Source organism: Panicum hallii, chromosome 6 (genome assembly GCF_002211085.1).
Source record: "Panicum hallii strain FIL2 chromosome 6, PHallii_v3.1, whole genome shotgun sequence".
NCBI classification, from domain to species: domain Eukaryota; kingdom Viridiplantae; phylum Streptophyta; class Magnoliopsida; order Poales; family Poaceae; genus Panicum; species Panicum hallii.
The window spans coordinates 37,162,988-37,185,029 of record NC_038047.1 but is presented as its reverse complement, the minus strand read 5'-3'; the positions used below and the strand labels follow the sequence as shown (position 1 = coordinate 37,185,029).

The 22,042-nt window shown below is 46.1% G+C and overlaps 1 protein-coding gene and 2 pseudogenes across 1 annotated transcript; all 3 read left to right on the top strand.

Moving 5' to 3' along the window:
• The first annotated feature begins 8,015 nt into the window (after positions 1-8,015).
• Positions 8,016-9,205, top strand: LOC112896186 (annotated as a pseudogene).
• Positions 9,206-13,219: 4,014 nt separating this feature from the next.
• LOC112898271 (probable mediator of RNA polymerase II transcription subunit 26c) lies at positions 13,220-14,110 on the top strand. Its single transcript, XM_025966626.1, has 2 exons — positions 13,220-13,840; positions 13,898-14,110. The coding sequence occupies exons 1-2, from the start codon at positions 13,220-13,222 to the stop codon at positions 14,108-14,110; spliced, it is 834 nt and encodes a 277-aa protein (XP_025822411.1).
• A 5,276-nt stretch (positions 14,111-19,386) lies between these two features.
• Positions 19,387-20,838, top strand: LOC112896191 (annotated as a pseudogene).
• The last annotated feature ends 1,204 nt before the right edge of the window (positions 20,839-22,042 follow it).

The following is a 22,042-nucleotide window of genomic DNA, read 5'->3' as shown; positions in this document are numbered from 1 at the left end:
AAGATCTTGATAGTGACTATTTTGCAACACTGGCTGATGAGTCCAGTGATGTTTACCAGAATGAACAGATAGCTGTTTGCGTACATTATGTTGATAATAAAGGAAGGGCAGTTGTAAGATTTATTGGGCTCTTGCACATGTTGAAGACACTACCTCTGCTTTGACACTCAAATTGACAAAATACCCATCATGTACAATTTGAGCTTTTCAATGGTTCCTAGGCAAGGATATGATGGAGTAGGTAACATGAAAGGTGATGCTAATGGCCTAAAGAAAGTAAATATGGATGAGTATCCTTATGCTATTATGTTCATTATTGGTTTCCATCAACTACAGTTAACTCTTGTTGCTGTTGCTAAGGAGAGTGGTTATTGTTCTTGGTTCTTTCAGCCGTTTGCACTTGTTAAATGTTCTTGGAATTTCTTGTAAAAAGATGAGAATTTTCCTAATTGCACAAGGCGAGGAATTGATTGATGCACTTGACTTGGAGGAAATAACAGAAATAGAACAGCATTGTGTTCCGGGCTATATGCTGAACAGCTGAAGTGAGTAAAGATGCGGTGCGGCCAGCCTAAAATAGAACCTTGGCATCAGATTGCTAAGGTCAGAACCGCATTAAGACTCTATACACAATGTAATGAAACGGATGAAATAGAGACCGCATTACACGACCTTGGTCAGATCATTCCTACATCCCAACCGACCGTGCCTTGCATGGGTCAGCACCCTGTGGCTGCCAACAGAGTCGCTATGTGTGAAACCAGCTGCACGCCTGGCAGACACAAACTACACCAGCTGCTTCATTCATACCGCTTGACTGGACACGAGTGCCGTGCGCTTGAATTGTTGGCGACACTGCGTCTCAGTACGTTGAAGCAACAAGAGTTCCGGAAGCTCAGCGCCATCTGCATGGAGCACGCGGCCTGGAGCTTCACCACAGCAGCAGCGCCCACTGACAGCTCTGCCTCTTGGCGACATCGGCCGGGATGGCGCCCGGCATCAAAGCACACTTACTCCCTCCTATCATAGGAGCCCTATGATTGGCAAAAGAGTAGAACCAACGCACGCTCATGTGGAGCAACCGCCCAGCAGAACGGCGCTATGTTTGGAGCACCGTTAGATCTAAAAGCCCGGTTCTCATTCCCGTGCATCCTGTTCCAAACGGCTGTCCTACCACACGTGCTATCCGCAAGCCACACAAGATGTGGCGAGAGAGAGCATCACCTGTGGCACCCACGGCGCACGGCTGCGCTCTCGCTGCGCCTACCGCAGTTCCTGTCAAGCTCGCGCCACACGCTTGACCGTCCTGTGCCTGCGGCCTGCCCAACTAGGATTGCAGGTTAAATTTATTTTGCGGGTCTGCGGCTGTCCACTAATCTAAGGCTCTAAGCTATGCCGCTGATATGTACTTCGTGGGCGTGGTGGCAGGACTGGGAGACCCGCATGGCCCGCATGCAAAGCACAGCTGACCCAATGCCTGCTTGCAGTCTGCTCATTGATCCTTTGTTTGACAGGAGAAAGAGTTGGTATTGCTAAAAAAGGAAAAATAAAATATTGGAAAAACAATTGATAAAAGGACAGTAACATTAAGAATCCTCGTATAGTTCTCTCCAAATTAATTCATACATGAATTCAGGATATATTACATTGTTTGTGAAGAACATGATCATTAGCTTCTCTAAGCAACTCACTATCTCGCATGGAATTTTAATTAGAAAAAAACTGTGAGTAGAACTGCAAATCTCCTCCTTCAAGCACATCCTTTCTTCAAATCTGGAGTAGAGAGCACATCCTTTATTCTAACTCAATACAGAAATCACAACAGCCGTTCTTCCTCCTTCCTTCAACCACATCCTTTCTTCAAATATGGAGTAGAGATCATATCAACATGAAAACACTAAACAAATAGATGTACAGTAAAGTAACCAAACTAATCCAAACATGTTAATTGGCAAAACATATTTATTCTGAATTGAGAGCTCTGTTTCAAAACAGCAATGCATGAAGTGGCAAACTCTGATTGCAAAATGCAATGCAAATATGCATATGTGAAACCAGATATTCAGAGGTGATTCTCACAAGAAGCTGATTAATATTCAGAGGTGATTCTCACCGAGTTGCTGCTGGAAAATAATGCAGATATATATATAGCAAGGCGTTCAACGCAAGAGTAGTCACAGCTCACCATGAAAAGAGTTTTACTTCATGCAGTGCCTTTATAATACTGATCCTCGTCATTGTCAATATCTTCTGCATCTTGAAGTTGGTACAGCCTGAAATAAGAGGAACCGATGAACATCTTTTAGCATGACACAATTACTTGAACAAGCATATCATTAAGTACAATTAACATAAATGTGTACCTTCCGCTCTCAACCAGTCCTGCAGGCATATTAATGCTTCTACATTCTTGCTCGTCAGCCGACTTCTATACTCGCTAATCACTCTCCCACCAGTAGAGAATGTGGACTCAGAAGCAACAGTTGTTGCAGGTGCTGCGAATACATCCCTTGCCAAACGTGAAAGTGTAGGATATTTAGTGGAATGCAACATACACCACTGCAGGATATCAAAATTCTTTTGCTGGGGAAAGAGATCATCTTGCAAATATACTTCTAGCTCATTTTTTACTGCACTCCTCCTCTGTGCCATAAGGTGTTGTTCCCAGTCTGCCCAGGGGTTATCTTCATCAATAGTCTCGGCACTGGATTGTGGCTGACAGTTGCTGTTGGAATTAGGTGTCTGAGATGAATATGCAGAAAATAGATCATTCACCGTTGACTTCACTTTTGCAGTGTATGAGGGACCTTTGTTGCCAAAACCAGCATCCAAGCGAAAGGCCACGAAGTTGAACTTAAATCTAGGATCTAGAACAACAGGCACACAAATTTGCAGATATGGTAAGTCCCAATATGTCTGAAACTTTTCCTTCATTTTAACGGCCATTGCTACGATGGATTGATCGTCATTTGAAGCCTCATTCTCTATCCTTTCTTTTACCGTCCAAAGAACATGAAAATATTGGTGGCTGGTTGGGTAGAGTGAACCTAAAACCACATTTGTGGCATCATAGAAAGGCTTGAATATTTCGCAAAGAAGATCTGCCATTTCCATTCATCTGGAGAAGGTAAGTCCATGTAGCTGAGATCCTGCGAGTCCAAAGCCTCAAAAGCTATCCTATACTCCACAGCAGACAAAAGCATCAAGTACGTTGAGTTCCAGCGGGGTGGAACATCAAGAGCTGGCCTTTTCTTACTTGATATGCCCAGTTGTGTAATGTTATGCCCATTCACTATGTACGGCCCATCTGGTGGTAGAATTTCGTAGTAGTTCTGTTTCTTTCGGTATATTATTCCTTTATCAACACTCCCCTGTTGTGTAATTCAGTTATGTATGCCAATAAATGTAAAAAAGAATGTTGCCGTCTTGAGCAGTGGATGTTACTTTCCTGTTTCATCATGTTAAAAAAAACCAGCTTATCTCTATATGACTACATGCTGGGTGTGAAATGGCAGGATTATGCAAATCATAGACATTCAGACTTTAACCCCGGTTGATCTTTTGTCTAAGGTCCTTGACTAAAAACCTACTATCTGACTGTTTGGAGATTTTTACACTAATGCTGCCATCTGTCTGAATATAACCTGACTAGTTAAGTCATGCTGAATATTTTCAGCTTCACTGTGGAGCTTTTTTGGCACATTGTCTTTTGACAACATGTATCACCGTTGTTCACCTCATCTTGAAAAATCTTTGACTTGCTTGAAATCCTGCGTAGTTTGTACTGAAACAATCACTCAACAAGAAAGAAGAACAGGTTGAAATGAGATAGCTTAAGTGTGGCTGTGTTTGATCAGGCACTGACCTTTGTGTCCGATCCTCTGCCGAAGTGTCCTGAGCTAATTTAAAGTAATTTACTAATGCAAAAAATATCAAGTGATCTGTCCTTAGGTTGTGGGCTGTGATTCTCCTTGTCTCTAACCTTGAAAATGATCTCTTACTCCCTCCGTATAGCTTTTACATGACGTCCTGGCGAACGAAGCGTTTTTGGCAAAGGATGTCGTAGTTCTCTTCCACCTGTTGTTTTTTCCTTTTTTGCCCTCCCACAACGGCATGAAACGCTTCGTGGTTCGGGATGAGTTAATGAAACGCTCGCACACCTTCCTGGCTAGCTCCACCTTCCTAGCTCACATGCCGCGCCTCTTTAATCGATCTCCACCTTCCTGGCTAGCTTGCCTTCTTGCTCAACTCACCTTCCACTCCCGCCGCTCCCAACCTTGGAGCTCGCCACGCCGGACTCGCAGCAGCCGGAGGAGGTCATCACGTCGGAGTTGCAAGAGCTCCTCGCACCAGATTCGCAGGAGCCGGAGGAGGTTGTCACGCCGGAGTTGCAGGAGCTCACGCCGGACTCGGAGATGGAGGCGGTGCCTGACTTGCAGATGGCGTCGGACTCCATCACGCCGGAGTTGCCGGACTCGGAGACAATGGTGCTGGATTCCTTGCCGCCAGGCTTTTTTTTATATGCTCGCTGTCATCTCATCCATGAGGACCGCCAAGCATGGAATCGTGCGCACTCACGGAGATGGCCATGCTCTCGCTGCGGTCTCGTCCACGCGGAATACAGACTCGGCGCCATGATTTACGGCCTCAACGAGTTCGATTGCGAGCTTCTCATTCCCGACCTCAACAATATCGTGATGCACGGCAATACTCTCATGTTACCTGCACACGTGCTCAAGATGCTCAACGAGAAGTGCGAGCGTGAGCTAGCTGCCGGGAAGGACCATACCAAAGCACCGGTAAGATAAATAGCTTTAGTTCTAATTGTTACAACCATGCTCATCTACTGATTAAGCTAACTAGGATAATTCTAATTGTTTGCTGCAGCAAGAGTAGCCTCGGCTTCATCTAGCAAAGATGGATCACAAGGGATAGAAGTTGGCAGCCGATCTTCTCTTTCTAATATTTCTTTTTGCATGTGAGGGATTTTGAACTTGCTGCATTCTTTCACCTTCATAGCTTCCATCAAAACACTTTGTAATGTTAGAAACATTCGGTTTTCTTTGTGTACTGAATACTCCATGAATGCCTACAAAACAAATGTGCAACAAATGAATCAATGAGCAAATTTGTTGTTCAAGAAAAAATGAAACAATAAAACATGTGTGAACAATTTAATCAAATTACCTCTTGCACTGCTGGAACTAGAGCTTATATTGTTCTTATATTCTTCTTGTATTGAATTGCTTGGATAGCTGGAAAAAAAACCCAAGTCAAGAATGTTGAAATCCGGAGAATTGGGTGGTTGACAAATTAGGCGAATATCGAATCCTTCTTGCTTAGCAGCCTCATAAAAAACTGGATCATCCAATTTCAAATGGGAAGGTACATTATCTTGTTGAATGAATATTGGTTTGCCCACATCTTCTCTTGGCCATTTAGCTCGAATGGCAGACAAACTTTGTTGATCACGAAATCTCTAATCACGTCTCTTGTGATCGAAGTTATGGGCTTCATAACCATATCTCCACGGACACAGCCGTTTCTCTGATTACCTCTAATAGCCGGTTCATAAGTAACAAGTGGAAAACAACCAACCCGACCATCAAAAATACAATTCCCATCTCTAAACCTTAGCCGAGCACAAACACACAAGAACATGAGTCCAGGGATGTAATTATTGTTCTTACAAGTCCGATGGGGATCATCTTCTTCGGGTAGCAAATAATATTTTTCAGATTTTTGAGAGAGGTAGAACCATTTTTCATCAATGAACATAAAGTCAAATAAATCCTTAAACCTTGGATCAGCAAGCAAATCCCTCTTAATCATGTCAACACACCACTTTAATCTAGAGTTCTTGTTAGCTTCAGTGAGGTATGGTTTGATGCTACTAGAGTGGTGCCTAAGCAAACCTTTTTTTTCAAATACTTTTGAATCTTCCACTTGCTTATGTTAAGTTTGGCACATATATCCTCTATGGTCATTCTTTCCTTTAGAGGAATGTTGCACAATACTTCCAAATCAACAGGGATTACCTTACGGCCAACTCTACCCTTCTTTAGACTACAAAACACAACCGGAACAGAGTTTGCAAGTTGCGTTTTACCTCGCTTCCATAAACGCTGAACTCCCCGTATGTGAACACCAACTTGATCAGCAACAATTTTAGTATCCTTCTTGCCTAGTCTCCCATTCTTGCTTCTAGCCAACAAAGCTTGATAAACTTGTTTTCGGAGCCCTTCATACGTTTGTTTCTTCTTCCTTCGGTCAGGTTCTTCAACTTGTTCTTCAACGGGAGCCTCCACAGCATGTTCTACTTGTTAAAAAAACAAACATACTCAATCCAACAATACAAGATGTGTGAAGTACTAAAAGCAAGGAAGCACTCAATCTTACCAGCAAGATTTTGTACGAAATCAAAATCAACCGCGCCAAACTCGTCTAATAGCAAGTTCAAATCAAATCCTATCAAAAGGAACAATGGAGTATGAATACAACCAAACATTAGTAATGGCACAACAAACAGGAAAGAAATGGCAAGTTACTGTTGCCATTTTTCACTGGCAAATCGTTTTCGTCGAGCTCATCGTCCACCGGCAAATCGTCGATGTCGACATCGAGCTCGTCGGTATCCTCCACCGGCAAATCGTCGTCGTCGAGCTCGTCGGCATCCTCCACCCGCTGGAAGTTATCGTCGAGCTCGTCGGCATCCTCCACCCGCTGGCTGTCTTCTTCTTCAACCGGAAGCTCGTTTAGATCAAATGGAATGATCAAGTGTGTGTGTGAGTATGTGACGCTGGCTGTTTGTAGTTTGCACCGGTAGTAGAAGCTGCACGGAAGCTCGTTTAGATCAAATGGAATGGCCATGTGTGTGTGTGAATCCGTGACGCTGGCTGTTTGTAGTTTGCACCGGTAGTAGAAGCTGCACGGAAGCTCGTTTAGATCAAATGGAATGGCCATGTGTGTGTGTGAGTCCGTGACGCTGGTTGTTTGTAGTTTGCACCGGTAGTAGAAGCTGCACGGGAGCTTTAAATAGGAACTCAAGCGTCACATGCCTGGCAAAAAAAGAAACGCGGCCAGCTTGCGCGCGTGGCAAAAAAAGACGCGGCCAGCGTGCGTGCCTAGCAAAATTTGGCGGCCAGCCTGCGCGCGAGCAAAAAAAAAAAAAAAGAGCGGCTCACTACCGCGAGGGACGCATGCAAGCGCGGCACCAGAAAAACCGAGCACCAACGCGGTGGTAAACTACCACGACCGGGAAAACTTGGGCGCCAACGCGCCAACCTCGCGTGCACGTCCGCTACAGGGCCATGCAAGCCTCCAACGCGCCATGCAAAATTGGGAACGCAGCAAAAAAAAATGCACTCGCGAGGACTCGAACCTGAGAACTCTCAGTCTCAGCTGGACTCAGGAAACGCTGCAACAACCAATCGCGCTGAATTCTTTTCATGTCCACAGAACACCCGCAGCCCTATTTAATAAGGGCAAACAGGAAAAACTACACCCTAATTAATCACTCCTTGGTATGCACAATCATATCCTAAACGTCATGTAAAATCTATACGGAGGGAGTATGTTTATTTTAGTTGGGGGTTAAAGTGCACTATAGTATTTTGGCTCGTCTGACTAAGATTTATATGTTTGACTTAGTGCAACTTCATCTTGAACTAGTGCAACTTAATCTTGAACCATGATTCGTTCATATCGATAAGGTATAAAGTATGTATACTCTTGTCCTTCTTGTGCCTGGAGGAATCTAGTAGTATGGATTTGCTCCTGTGTTAATAATGAACCAGTATCTGGAGCTCCAAACAAATCAAATTTGATCTTTTAGGAGTGTGCAACATAATAACATTTTCCATTGAGTTATCCAAACAAACAGCAAACAATGACAGAACCTTTATCTCTTATCAGTTATCCAATATGTCAAAATCCAGCTGAGAGCTGACATGACCTAGTTGTCCTTTTGGAACTTTATCCATAATGCATAATTTTATTGCATCCAGAGAACCTTGAGCTTGCAAAATAAAACCATTTTGGTTTCTCCCTTGTAGGTCTCAAAGAGGTTGGAGAAGTTCAAAACAACGATCTCCACACAAATGAGCATGCTTGCCATCAAGCACGGAGCGATAAACCTTGGCCAGGGCTTTCCAAATTTTGATGGCCCAGACTTTGTGAAAGAGGCTGCTATTCAAGCTATCAATGCTGGGAAGAATCAGTATGCCAGAGGATATGGTGTGCCTGAACTGAACTTGGCTATTGCTGAAAGGTTTTTAAAGGACAGTGGATTGCAAGTCGATCCTGAGAAACAAGTTACTGTTACATCAGGGTTCACAGAAGCTATAGCTGCAACAATATTGGGTCTGATCAACCCCGGTGATGAGGTGATATTGTTTGCTCCATTCGACGATTCATATGAGGCTACACTATCAATGGCTGGTGCCAATGTAAAGGCCATTACCCTCCGTGCTCCGGATTTGGCAGTACCACTTGAAGAGCTAAAGGCCGCGGTCTCCAAGAACACCAGAGCAATAATGATAAACACACCACATAATCCTACTAGAAAAATGTTGAAAAGTGAGGAACTAGAATTTATTGCCACCCTCTGCAAGAAAAATGATGTACTACTGTTTTCTGATGAGGTCTATGACAAGTTGGCATTTGAGGCTGATCACATATCGACGGCTTCTATTCACGGCATGTATGAAAGAACAGTGACCATGAACTCTCTGGGGAAGACATTCTCTCTAACAGGATGGAAGATCGGTTGGGCAATCACATCACCACATCTGACATGGGGTCTAAGGCAAGCACATTCATTCCTAACATTTGCCACCTGCACACCAATGCAAGCAGCGGCAGCGGCAGCTCTGAGAGCACCAGATAGCTATTATGAGGAGCTGAGGAGGGACTATAACGCAAAGAAAGCTATACTATTGGAAGGACTAAAGGTTGCTGGGTTTATCGTTTACCCATCAAGCGGAACCTGCTGGGTTCATCATGGTCGATCACACACCATTCGGTTTCGACAATGACAGAGTTGTGTGAGTATTTGATTCGTGAAGTCGGCGTTGTTGTCATACCATCAAGCGTGTTTTATCTCAACCCGGAGGGGAAGAAGCTGGTGAGGTTCACCTTCTGCAAGGATGAAGATACGCTGAGGGCCGCGGTTGAGAGGATGAAGACGAAGCTCAGGAAGAAATGAAGGGGAGTAGTTTCATGTAGCTGTTAGTTGCTGAATAATCTGGTTGATTCAAACTGCATCGGGATGCATGTACTTTTGTAGCCAGAGCTGTCCTGTCAGTGACTTCATACCTAGTGCTTTAGTTGTATTTGTCCGTGTAAGCAGATGTTGATGTACTTTTTGTAGGCTACCGAGCAATTTGCGGCCGCTATTTTGTTCATCCATTTCGACTTGTCCTGTCAGGCTATCACCAGCGAATAAACTGACCAAACCAATCTTCTGCAACAGTGACATTGTTCTTCTACCTTTCTTGAATTCTAGTAAAACCTGTCGCGTATCAGTATCACTGTAAGTTACCAAGGACCAAAGGAAAAATCTTCTGCAACTGTGACTCCCTTTTCGTTTTACGAATGGTTTTCAGACCCCCAGTGGTAACAACCTACTTCCTGCCTTGACATCCACTGGTTTCAGCTGGGTTTTCCTTGCTCTGTTGGGATTTTACTGGTCAGCACGATCATGTTAGAATTCAGAAGGCACGAGTTGTTGAAAATTTGAGAAAAGGGAGCCAAACACGACCGGAACCAGACCTGTGACCATCTAAGATCCGGGTAACGTTCACGAAACAGGTTTCCGGAACACCTAGCGCACGCACGGCTTGTCTAGGCCTGTCCCACCACACGTGTTATCCGCTAGAAAAACTCGCAGCCACAAGCTACACAAGATGTGGCGAGAGAGAGCATCACCTGTGGCACCCACGGCGCACGGCTGTGCTGCCGCTGCGCCTACCGCCGTTCCTGCCAAGCTCGCGCCACACGCTTGACCGTCCTGCGCCTGCGGCCCGCCCAACCAAAACCGTCGAGAAAGCGATCCTGCGCCTGCGCTGCGGTGACGCGACAAAAAATCTCATCTCAATCACACGAAGGCGGATAGATAGCAATCAAATTTTCATGACACAATTCATGTCGTATAGATTTCATGATCTTAGGACATGGTCAGGAGTGGCTTAACAAAATGGAGAATCCTCTCGGGCATATTTCCTAGTATCACACAAAACAAAAGTGCAGGCATAGAAAAGTTTGAAATTTTTCCACGTCTCCAGCAAAAGCATAACAGTTTTCCAAGTTACATAGCAACTTGGATAATTTATAGCTTCAAATTAACTCAGTACATGGAAACCGGATCATTAGAATGTAACCAAGCGACTGTAGCACATTTCCACATGAAGATAGCACATTTCACAGACTTCCTTCACATGCTTATGTCCACACGCAAATATCTTCTGTATGCCAGGATGTGGAACATCAAAGCGACTGTAGCAAGTCTTGCAAAAGGAAGCCAAGCAAAAATTAATTTATACAGAAAGCATTAGAATGTAACCGCAAAGGTACTAATGAGGTTTGTTTATATAATAATATAAAAAGTGTAAACAGATCAGATCACAATTGTAACGTTCTTCTTCCAACGAGTACATACTGAGATAGGTGTGTTGTATATAAGAGAAACAAGAGAGAAGATGCATCAAGAAAGAAGTAGAGCATACCTAGGGGGGTGCATGTGACGACGCCATCGAAATCATTTGTATCAGCAAGCTCGAAGAAGAAGAGAGTCCTTGGAGCAGGAAGGAATGAGAACCAACCAGAGCGCTTCTTAGGAGCCACGAAGTTCCCATGATTCCAGCAACTGCCATTGTGAAAATGGGGATTCCGGTACACCTTGCCTGGAGCAGGCTCATTGCCCTGACTCGGACCAATCCAATCATTCACGAGGTAAGGAAATTGGCAAGTGTAGCAGGGCAAAAACAGTACCAAACACTAGATTAATGGGTTGCATCGACCACTAATCAAAATTGGTGTTGAACCCTAATCGGTATACGTGTGATCCTAATCAGTACACAGGTTAATCATTATACTTGTGATCCTAATCAGTACACAAGTTAATCATTATACTTGTGATCCTAACACAAGTTAGGGCCTTGATCAATTTAGATGCTTTGGCACCTAATCAGTGCACAAGCTGCGCCCATAATCAATACACAGTGCTACCATAATCAGTATATCTGCTGCAACCTTAATCAGGAGACAGGCTGCAGACCTCTAATTGGTATGGATGCATCGACCGCCCTACCCAGTGTAGGGGTAAATGGAACCTGTGTTGTGCGTGGATGCATACCACGAATCATGCCTGGAGCTAATTAACTAACCACAATATACCTGGAGAGGAGACATAGGCACATAGTAGACTCATTTTCCTATTTTCCAAAATGAAAGGCCCACTGTTTAGGCAAAAAATTATTTGACACTTCGCGTGCGTAGCCGTTGAAATGTTGGTATCTATTATTTTTATTTTTAGGATAATCTGCCACTACTTGTGTCAAATATGGAATACTGAAGAAATTAACAAATGGATTAGTTTTTTTTTTGTGTGTGTGTGTGTGTGAGAGAGAGAGAGAGAGAGAGAGATTCATTTTATTTTCTATTGCTATATTGCTACTTTATTATGGTATAAAACCAGATTCAGAATTGCAGTTTGTCACACATTCATCCATTTTATGCACATGCGGGGTAGGATCTATGGTAGGATAGATCACGAACCGGATGGTTAAAGGTTGTAGTGGTGCAGGCAATCCATGGTAAGCTCGCGATCCATAGCTAATCGCTTGAAGTAGCCCGGCCGTCTATGTCTGAATAAATAGAATAGAACGGCATTGAATTGTAATATGCGCAATCGAAATCGGAATCGAAAACAGGAAAAAGAAAAACGGATGGAGCGAGGGGTTACCGTGCAAGCAGCTCCATCTGTTCCCTACTCAGCGGCTGATCGAAGGGGATGGAGTAGGGATCGAACCGGACGAAGCACCGGCGCCACAGCCGCGCGAGGCGCGAGAGCAACGACTGCTTTGCTGGTGGCGGAGGGGGGGACAACTCCAAGAAGCCGGTGAGGGCCTTCATCTCCACGGACGCGGCGGTTGCGGATGCGGCTAGGGTTAGGGCTGGTGTGCGGTGCGAGTCCACGAGACGACGACCCGGGGAAAGGGAAAAGAAAGAAGACGCCGGCGGCGGTTGCGGATACGGGGGCCAGCACGGCCCAGACCACCCGAACTCGACGGGAGGACGGCCAGAGCAGGCGCCTGGCCTGAACGCAATGAGCACCAGCATGTTCAATTGGTCAATTGCAAACGGCATGCTCATCACGAACTGGAATCACGCAGAGCAGCGCATTTGTACATACCAGTAGAAACTGAAAATAAATAAATTGCAGCGCCGCACGTGTAAAATTGGATCCAAAAGGCACTGATCTTGGGTGTACCTTCTTCTCTTTCTGTTGCAGGAGCCGCCCGTGCGAATCATGAGCAGCAGGGCTGACCGCTGACGAACACGAAGGCGAGCAAGGCGGCAGCGTTGAGCTTGGACGCCGCGGCGACCACGGGGCAGCAAGCGCCGGCGCCGCAGGCGAATTGCCCAATTTCCGTGGCGGCCGCGGCCGCGAGCCACAGGCACATGACGGCGGCGGCGGTCCAGCGACGCCGCGGCGACGGGGGGGGGGGGGGGGGGGGGCCGAGTCGGCGACGGCCATATGGGATCGAGCAGGTAAACCCTAGGTTCTCGAAGCTTCTCTGCTTCAGCTCTCTCTGTGAAACAACAGGGGAGGCGGAAGTGCTTGAGCTGGGGGGAATGGGGAGTGGGTGGGATTGGCGACGAACACGGGATGGGGTTCTGCCAATCCGAATTTCCTCTAGTTCTACTTGAGAAATTTTTTTCTCTAAAACTCCAATTCCACATGGCACGGTTCCCCGTCTGACTAAAAAGAAAAATTCACCTCACCGACACGAAATTTGCCGGGAGAAAAAGCTGGCGCGAGCGTCAAGCTTACGCGCCTCGACTGCGTCTCGGTCTCGGCGCTCCAACAGCTGCCGGCCATCATAAATCCAGCGAGGATCGGAGCGCCCTGACACCTTCTCGCCATCTCGCTCCCTTCTTGCCGTCTCTTCCATCAGATCCATCCAGACAGCAACTCGATCTCGCGTTAGCCGGCGGCATGGCGCTCCGCCGCTCGAAGCCCTTCCTGGCGGCGTTCCCGCTCATCGACGCCGCCATCGAGGGCGCCGGCGCTGGCGGCGTCCTCTCCCGCGACGAGTTCCGGAGCGCCAGGGCCCGGATCGTCGAGCTGCTCTGCGACGCCGCGGACGACGATGAGAAGGTGGAGGGCTTCTGCGAGCTGCTGGACGAGGCCATGGCGGGGTCGCTCGCCACGCTGCGGGCCGTGTCCCCCGAGAAGATCGAGCTGGCGTCCGGCGATCTGGTCGGCGCCGTCGGCGCGCTGATGAAGGACCACCCGTCGGAGCGGGTCCGTGAGCTCGCGCGCGACGTCGTGCGCGGGTGGAGGGCGGGCGTCAAGGCCGAGCTTGCCAGGGCCAAGGCAGCCATGGACGTGCTGGACGGACTCTCATCTACTCCGCCGCCGCCTCTCAGGGACGAGACAGCGCCCATGGCTGACTCCAACACAACCGCGAAGAAGATCCCGGAAGAGCCGCCTCGTCCAAGGAAGTCAACCGTCTCCAGCAGCTGCCGCCGTATCAGCACGGCGGAGTCCAAGAAGGGGGCCCCGATCGTCGGCACAAGCAACGCGAAGCCATCAGCGAACATGGGAGCTCCAGCCGTTGTCCCGGCGCAGCCGAAGAAGACGCCGCCCGCCGTCGTCAGCAGCGCCGCCGAGGAGGAGGAGAAGATGGAGGCCACGAAGCGCAAGCTCCACGAGCGGTACCAGGAGGCCGAGGACGCGAAGCGGCGGCGCACGATACAGGTGATCGAGCCACCACGGCCGCCGCCGGGGATGAACAAGGGCCAAATGCAGCGGAACGCGCACCCGGCACGCTGCGCGGCGGAGAGGTGCTTCGTGAAGTCTAGCACTCTTGGGATGAGGGTTTAGTCAGGGTTGTTCTGCATTTAACGATTCTGACCATTACTTTAGAGTTGCATCTGCTAATGTTGTGTAAGCTAAGCTGAGTTCTCCGGATGTGAATGTGATCGTCGTCAGTGACTTGGGAGTTACTATCGCGACCAGTCCCAGCTTGTCCTGTAAATGTAAAGTGAATGGATACTCCTGCATGCGCTCTGAAATTCCATGGATTACGCATACGCATTCTGAAACACTATCTGCTGTCCTGCAAAGCATGAGTTTTTCAAACCTGTAATACCAGAATCTGCATTGAATGGAAATGCACAAAAGAATCAAACTGAAGCAACCAGAACTTCCTCATGTAACTCATGTCAAAAGCTTCTCTTCTGGTTTCCTGAACGAAGACAATATCACAATTAGATCCTGCAATTTTAGATCTCACCGCATTCCACGTTTTCTCTGAGTCGATGCCTCTGTTCCAACTTCCAAGTTCAGATTCTGCATTCCTGAGATGACAGAACATGCATGACATCTCTTTTATTTCTGCTTGCCCACTCAATTGTAGAAACAAAACAAGGAACAGTACTTTTGAGGGTGAAATATTTCTATCCACGTGCACAACATGCAGTAAAGGGACACTACTGGAAAGGGACCAGATGCCAGATACAGATCAAAATGAAACCCATTAGAAGATAAACATGCAGGAACATTAGTTTTGATGGTGCTCAAATTTTACTAGGCACCATTCTTATCAGCAAATATCAATTGTAACAGCAAAACAATTAGTTGATTATCATAGATCGTGCTCTGTTAAGGCCAAGTCCATTAGTTTGTTCAAAGTGAAGGAGAAATCTTAGCTCAAACAGGCAGGTTTTGCAAAGCATCACTGGAGAAATCATGAAGAGAGATCCAATATTAAGGGAAAACCAAGACAGGGCACTAAAGGCCTGCAGGGTGTCATAACGTAAGACCCAAGATACTGATAGATGTTCATATTTAAAAATAAAGACCTAGTAGGAAGAATCCCTGCAGAAGCAGCAAAATAAGCATAGATTATGGGTTCATCTTAAGCTCCAGTATTTATTTGCTATTCTGTTGGGCTTGTCATCAGTAGACGTTTTTTATTTGTCTTGGCTTTGTCATTGTGCTTCTCCTGACCCTTCACTACCGGAAACGAGGACTTTGCCGAGTGTCCAGAGATTTGCCAAGCGCAAAACATCAGGCTCTCGGCAAAGGAAAACACACAGTAAATTCATCCTTTGCCCACTCGGCACAATAAAACACTCGGCAAAGAATTTTTTGCCGAGTGTTGAGCAATCGGCAAAGGATGACACTCGGCAAAAGCATACCAGGACGTGACGGTAGTTAACGGCATGAGTCTTTGCCGAGTGCCTAGTCCAAGACACTCGGCAAAGAGTCGTTTTGCCGAGTGTCTAGGCAAGACACTCGGCAAAATATACATATTTTTTTTCTTTATTTTGTCTAAAATTTTTTCTATTGCCATCCTACATTCTCCTCAACAAGATATATAATTTAGGTTCATTTATAGGTTCATTTATCGAAGTGTTTGCTATATTTTAACAATTTATTTCATTTTATTGAATTTCTTGAATAACTCAAATTTGAACTGCGTGGTCAAATAGTGGAAAAAACGAATGAAAAATTGTTATTCATGTTAATGAGCATGCTTTGAGGCCTTATCGAAGAAAAGACCACAAATTTCAAACCTACTATTCACGAAACATGGCGACTAAATTGTGTTCAAGTCGTGTTTAAATTGTATAAAAGGCAAATTTGGTCGGAAAATTATGAAACTTGTCGAGAGGTCATGTTATCATGTGAGGACACTGTGATAAAATTTGTATAAGATTTTATGAAAGTTTGACATCTACGATGCTTAACACCTAATCGGGTTTCATATAAAATCATACATCTCTTTGGACAACTTTCAATTTGTAAGCATCGTATGTTTTAACTTTCACGAAATCTCGTCAGATTTTTATCACAGCTTCCCCATGTGATATCATTACATCCCGACGAAATGCACTCGGCAAAGTCCCCTTTGCCGACATTTTCTCTTCCGTGTGTCCTTTGCCGAGTGCAACACTCGGTAAAGCCTTTGCCGAGTGTTTTTGGAGCTTTGCCGAGTGTTTTTGACACTCGGCAAAGTAGCCGTTTCCCGTAGTGCTTGCGACAACCAAATTTGATCCCTTCACACCAGTAAGCCATGCATCGCAGAAGCTGAAATTCAAAAGAATGTCAGTATTACATCCAGGAGTTGCTGGCCAATAGGCATCATTCTTATCATAAAGATATCAGTTGTAACAGCAAAACAAGTATTTTAGTATCATAGATCGTGCTTCATAAACTGTCAACGCAAGTCGAATATCTGTTTTCTTCCAAGTGGAGGAGAAACCTTAGCTCAAATTTCACCATATTGGGTGACAAGATCTACAAAAATCTACATGTTTCTGCAAAAATATCACCATTATATTTGAAGCAGCATTTGGGCAACTTTTCAAGGATCTGCACGAAGTATTAAGGCCATCATGTATTTCAAATATTTGTCAGGATACGCATGAAAATGCTCCAGGGGGCCGGGGAAAAGGAGCAACCGGAATAGACTACTCTCATCCTATCTTAATTAATGTTATTTTTTAAGAACTTAATAATATCAACGTGAAGACAACTTTAAACAAATTGGAGTGGAAATAGCAATTTTTGCAGGATAAATTCACAAGGTCAAATATTGAAATTAATTTGACATGCTACCACGTCATTTTGACTAGGCAGAATATACTCTACATGGAACTTCAGGCCTTGGATCAAAAAGCTTTGTGGTTGTGTCATATCACCACATGCAGGTAAACAAGTAGCAAAGAGCTAAAGGACAAAGTTAATGTGTAATTGTTTAGACATGGTGTAACTTGAGTTTTTGTTTCTTGTACTGAACATAAAAGCAGCCAGTTGATGTACGATAAACAGAACAGGGTACAATGACCCAACATGAACTTGTTACTAAGTAAACCATACATATGAATCTGGACTTCACAGCGAGTTCAATGAAAAAAATTAGTGAGAGCAGAGTTTCCGACCAAGTTTTGCTTGCAAAACAGTTTACAGACCAGCAGCACAAGCCTCTGTTGCTATCTAACATTCTCACTACCTTCCAATAACAGAGATCCTGGGAATGGCTGAACGTATAGCTAACACCGGTTTTCCCAACGACTGACATACATAAAATGAAAATACTCGACCAACCTCTTATTTGGATTTAGTCTAGACTTCTGATGTGAAAGTTTAATAGCGTGGTTTGGCTTTAGATATGATCTACTAGACCTTGAATCCATGAACTGATGTTCTTAAAGTACCTTTGTAACAGTAAACAAAAGTTTATTTCCAGTCGTGTTTGTTATTGGCTTGTTCTTTAAGTTTTTCTTCTAAATAACAGAAAATATATGTGCCCCACTCACATATTGGCTGTCAGATATAGAATGTTCTGTTTAAAATAAAACATCGCTGTGACTTGGATCTATTTGGGATATTTGCCCACGTCGCTCTGCTAGTTATCACTTATCAGTAATTTGGTTAACAATCATCATGCATGTGGGTTTCACTTGCGACCTCTTAATGTATTTCTCCATAATAGCATAGTTGGATTTACATGCACTAAGTCTGGTTTATATCACATAGCAACATAGTAGTTTGATGTTTCGTTGACCAAGGCTCACTTTCCTGTGGCGAATAAACTAAAATGAGAGTCAGCTGACTTTGATGGAATGACATCTTCCTATATCTAGTCCAATTTCTGCAATTGTTTTGTAAGACTGAATGTGACTAGCTAGGTAGTTGGTAAGCAGTTGTTATTTTCGCACACTTTGTAGTCCCAGTAAAATGTTATTCAACTGATTGGTTAGTGGTTGTTTATGTTATGCTCTCACTTTAAACTGGGTGTTACAACAATAAATGAACTGCTTTCTTTTCCTACTGTTTTTCTTAAGATGGAACTAGTATTTGATATAAACACTTTACTTATCAGTAATTTGTGTGAAATTCTCTGTTGTAATTAGTTACCCTAGTCAAATTCAAGTTCAATTTGGTTTGGTTATTTGTCCTCTAATAAATGACGAATCACTGCAAACGTGCATTTTCTGTCCTTGTGTTACCATTACAAAGGCTATATACGTTGGTTCCTCTGTCCCATACTCCCGTAGATGTTTCTTTCTACTTTTAATCTTAATAATAAGACAGATTCAATGAACAAGGTGACTCACTTTCACTACGTTGAAAAGAGCTGTTTCTGTGGCAAATGGTTTCCGTCATGACCTTGAGCGGAGCCAGTGTAAATACTTTTCACATTTCTTGTTTTCCTTCATCACTATCTACTTTGGTTATAGACATCTAAACTTGAAGTCGTTAACTACGACAAGTCGACAAGAAATGCGCTAAATGGTAACGAAATGCATAACTGAATTCTTCGGCAAGGATGTTCTGTTTCGATCACTAGACATCTCTAGCATGGTGAACGGTTAGATTGTTTGCTGTCTCATTATTGATACAGGAGGACCTGTCAAACCAGTAGATTATTCGCTGAAGAAGTATTTATGTGCCACTCTCGCAACTGTTTGCGGTTTGCAACTCCTGCATAGCCGATTCTGTTTGCGGTTTGCCTATTGTTCCAACTTTCAACCATTTTGCATTCGAGGGTGTAATCATGGTTTTGATCCTTGTTACCTTACCACTTGACGTTATGTTGTAGAAATGTGTGGTCGATCTGGAACTTTTGATAGCCAATTATGAAATTCCACTGACAACTACTTATTCTCACCACAGGAGATTCCGCTTGGCCGCTGCAGATGAGATGTTACCACGAGCTGTTATCTCTGTCCCCTTGCTTGATCTGTCCTCGTCCCTATCGGCTTGGTTCGGCTTGCAACTGCCGTGCAGATATGCAGAAGACTCATCCAGATCCCATTTAGTCCAAAGTAGTACTGTTGTGAAACTGTGGTGTTTATTCTGCACGGATCTTACTATTTTGTTTTTCGGATAATTTAATGCTAAGACGTGGACAGGAGAAATCAGTTCCATCTCGATCAACAAACGCGGAAGCAACCGTACGGTGTGTGCTCCTTTTTCTCGCTAGTCAGTGCCGGATCAAGCAGGTTGTTTCGGTTGCTGACGCAAGCAAAGGTGCCAAGCTATCCATCGAGAAGGTGGACGCCATGACAAGAGGAAGCTGCTAAGGTGATCGAGTGGGCGGGCGAGACAAGTTGTTTCAAGCAAGCCCGTCCATCTTGGCGGCGGCCATGGCGATGGCCGTCGCGCAGGAGGAGCGGCGTGCAGGAGCCTCCACCTCGCCACCTCCTCGCCTCCGGTTCCGCGACACCGCCCTCGTGCCTCCGTCTCCGTTACCACCATCTCCGCCGGAGTGCTCCCTGCCGCTCACCTTCTTCGACATCCTCTGGCTCCCCTTCCCTCCCGTGGAGCGCCTCTTCCTCTACCGCCTCGCCCCGGACGCCGACGTCCCCGCCATCCTCTCCAACCTCAAGGAATCACTGTCCCTGGCCGTCCACGCCTTCTACCCGCTCGCCGACCGCCTCCGGCTCACCCCCGGCACGCCCGACCGCTACGAGCTCCACTACCGCCCCGGCGACGGCGTCGCCTTCACCGTCGCCGAGTACGACGGCGGCGCGGACGGTATCGACGGCATCGCCACCGACGACCCGCGGGAGGTCGCCAGGATCGCCCCGCTCGTGCCGGCGCTTCCGGCGGGCGGCGCCGTGCTCGCGCTGCAGGCCACGCTCCTCCTGCCCGCGCCCTGTGGCCTCGCCATCGGCGTCGCCGTGCACCACGCCGCCGTCGACGGCTCCGCCTCCACCCACTTCCTTCACATCTGGGGCGCCGCCGCGTGCACACGCGTCGAAGCGCCGCCGCCGCCTGTCATAGACCGGAGCCTCGTCCCCGACCCGAGGGGCCTTTACGACACCTTCATCCGGGCCATGTCGACCAGCAATAAGATGGAGCTCGTCGAGATGCCCGCCGACCAGCTCCTCGCCACCTTCGCTCTGTCCAGGTATGACGTCCAGCGCGTCAAGGACGCCGTGGCCGCCGAGGCCGCGCGTCGCGGCGACGCGCCGCCGCGGTGCACGTGCACCTCGCTGGTCGCCACCTTGGGCTTCGTCTGGTCGTGCTACCAGCGAGCCAGAGTGGCTGCGACGACGTCCACACCCACGGCGAGCACCGGCACCGACGACGGGCGACGATCGGACCTGCCTGCTCTTCCCCGTCGACCACCGCCCCCGGATGAACCCTCCGCTCCCCGACATGTACCTCGGCTGCGTTAGCCCCGCGCTCGCCCTGGGTCCCAAGGACGCGCTCGCGGCCCGCGGGCGCGGGCGGCCTGCTCAGCGCGTGCGCCGCGGTCGCGGTAGGCATCGACGAGGCGGTGAGCGGCGTCGGGGCGGGCAGCATGGACGCGTGGACGGGCCGAGTCAGGGAGGTCGCCGGCGCGATGAGCATGCTGTCCGTGGCCCGCTCGCCGAGGTTCCGGGTCTACGAGCTGGACCTGGGGTTCGGCCGGCCGGCCAAGGTGGACATCGTGTCCGTGTTGAGGACCTGTGCTCTGGCGGTGGCGGAGAGCCTGCGCAGCGCCGGCGGGATGGAGGTGGGCGTTAAACGTCCCTCTGCCGCCGGATGGCATGGGGCGGTTCCGCAAGTGCTTCGCCGATGCCATCGCGGGGGTGCACGCGCAGAGCTGAGCTGATTGAGCGGCTGCTCGACTCCACTCTCTAGTCGGTCTCTCTCCAATTAATTAATGTAGATGGAAGTTGGTAAAGTCCAGTGAAGACTGCCAAACAATTTGGAAAAGTCTAAATTATTCCCCTAACTGTAACTCTCGTTTAGTTCATTTTACCTCCAAACTATGCCCTTTGTTCAAATCACCCCTAATACAATTTGTCTTTTTTATTTCTCCATATATAGGTGCAGTTTTAAGATAAAATTTTACAAGATGATAGTACATATCATAGCACATGTCAGAAAAAGTGCATCATAATTTTTTATCATTATTTTGATAGGTTAGGATATTTAATAATAAATTAATGATTGGAGTTCAAAATTATATGAAAAATAACGATGAAAAAATTATAACAATTTTTTAATATGCATTGTGATGTCCACTGCTACCCTGCAAAATTTGAAATTAAAATTTAACTTGTGTATGGAGAAAAAAAGATAAATTGTATTATAGGATAATATGAACTAAATGGTATAGTTTAGGGGTAAATTGAATCAAGTTATACTTAGAGGGTTATTCAGACTTTAGCTATATTTGAAGGGAGTGAATTAAACTTTTTCCAAATAATTTTACTAGTTAGTATAAGGTAACACTTTGCAGCACTCGGGACCTTTTCCATATCTGTTGCCGCAAAAAATCAGTCGGTCAATGATGATTCCTTGCGCGCAACACTCTGGCTTGGCAGATCCGCTTAACTCCAATGCAGGTTCTGAATCTTGATGTCGAGACGTGTCAGTTAGTTAGTTTGGTTCTGTAACTGACAAGATAGATAAAAAGAGTCGATCGGTCGACAAGCCGTTGTAAATCAACCATTGTCGATAGAATTTTAAATAATCGGCTATATATCTGATATAGGTTCTGATAAATAATGATATGAACCAACTGCCAATACTGATACAAATATTAAATCCTAGCTCGATTATTACAGCATACATCGGCTGTGAATCCGATGTAAAAATAATATCAACTAGTTCCCCGATAAAAGTTATTTGGCTAGCAGTCCGATGAGGATAGAGCGATTACTGAACATCCATCTTATCACAAAAAGAACCACCAAACCGATAGCAATTAATCTACCATCACCACCAATCGGATCGGACCTAACCGAGACAACATTGGCAGCAAGACGATAAATTAAAGGCTATAAACTGGTGGATCTAGCTGTG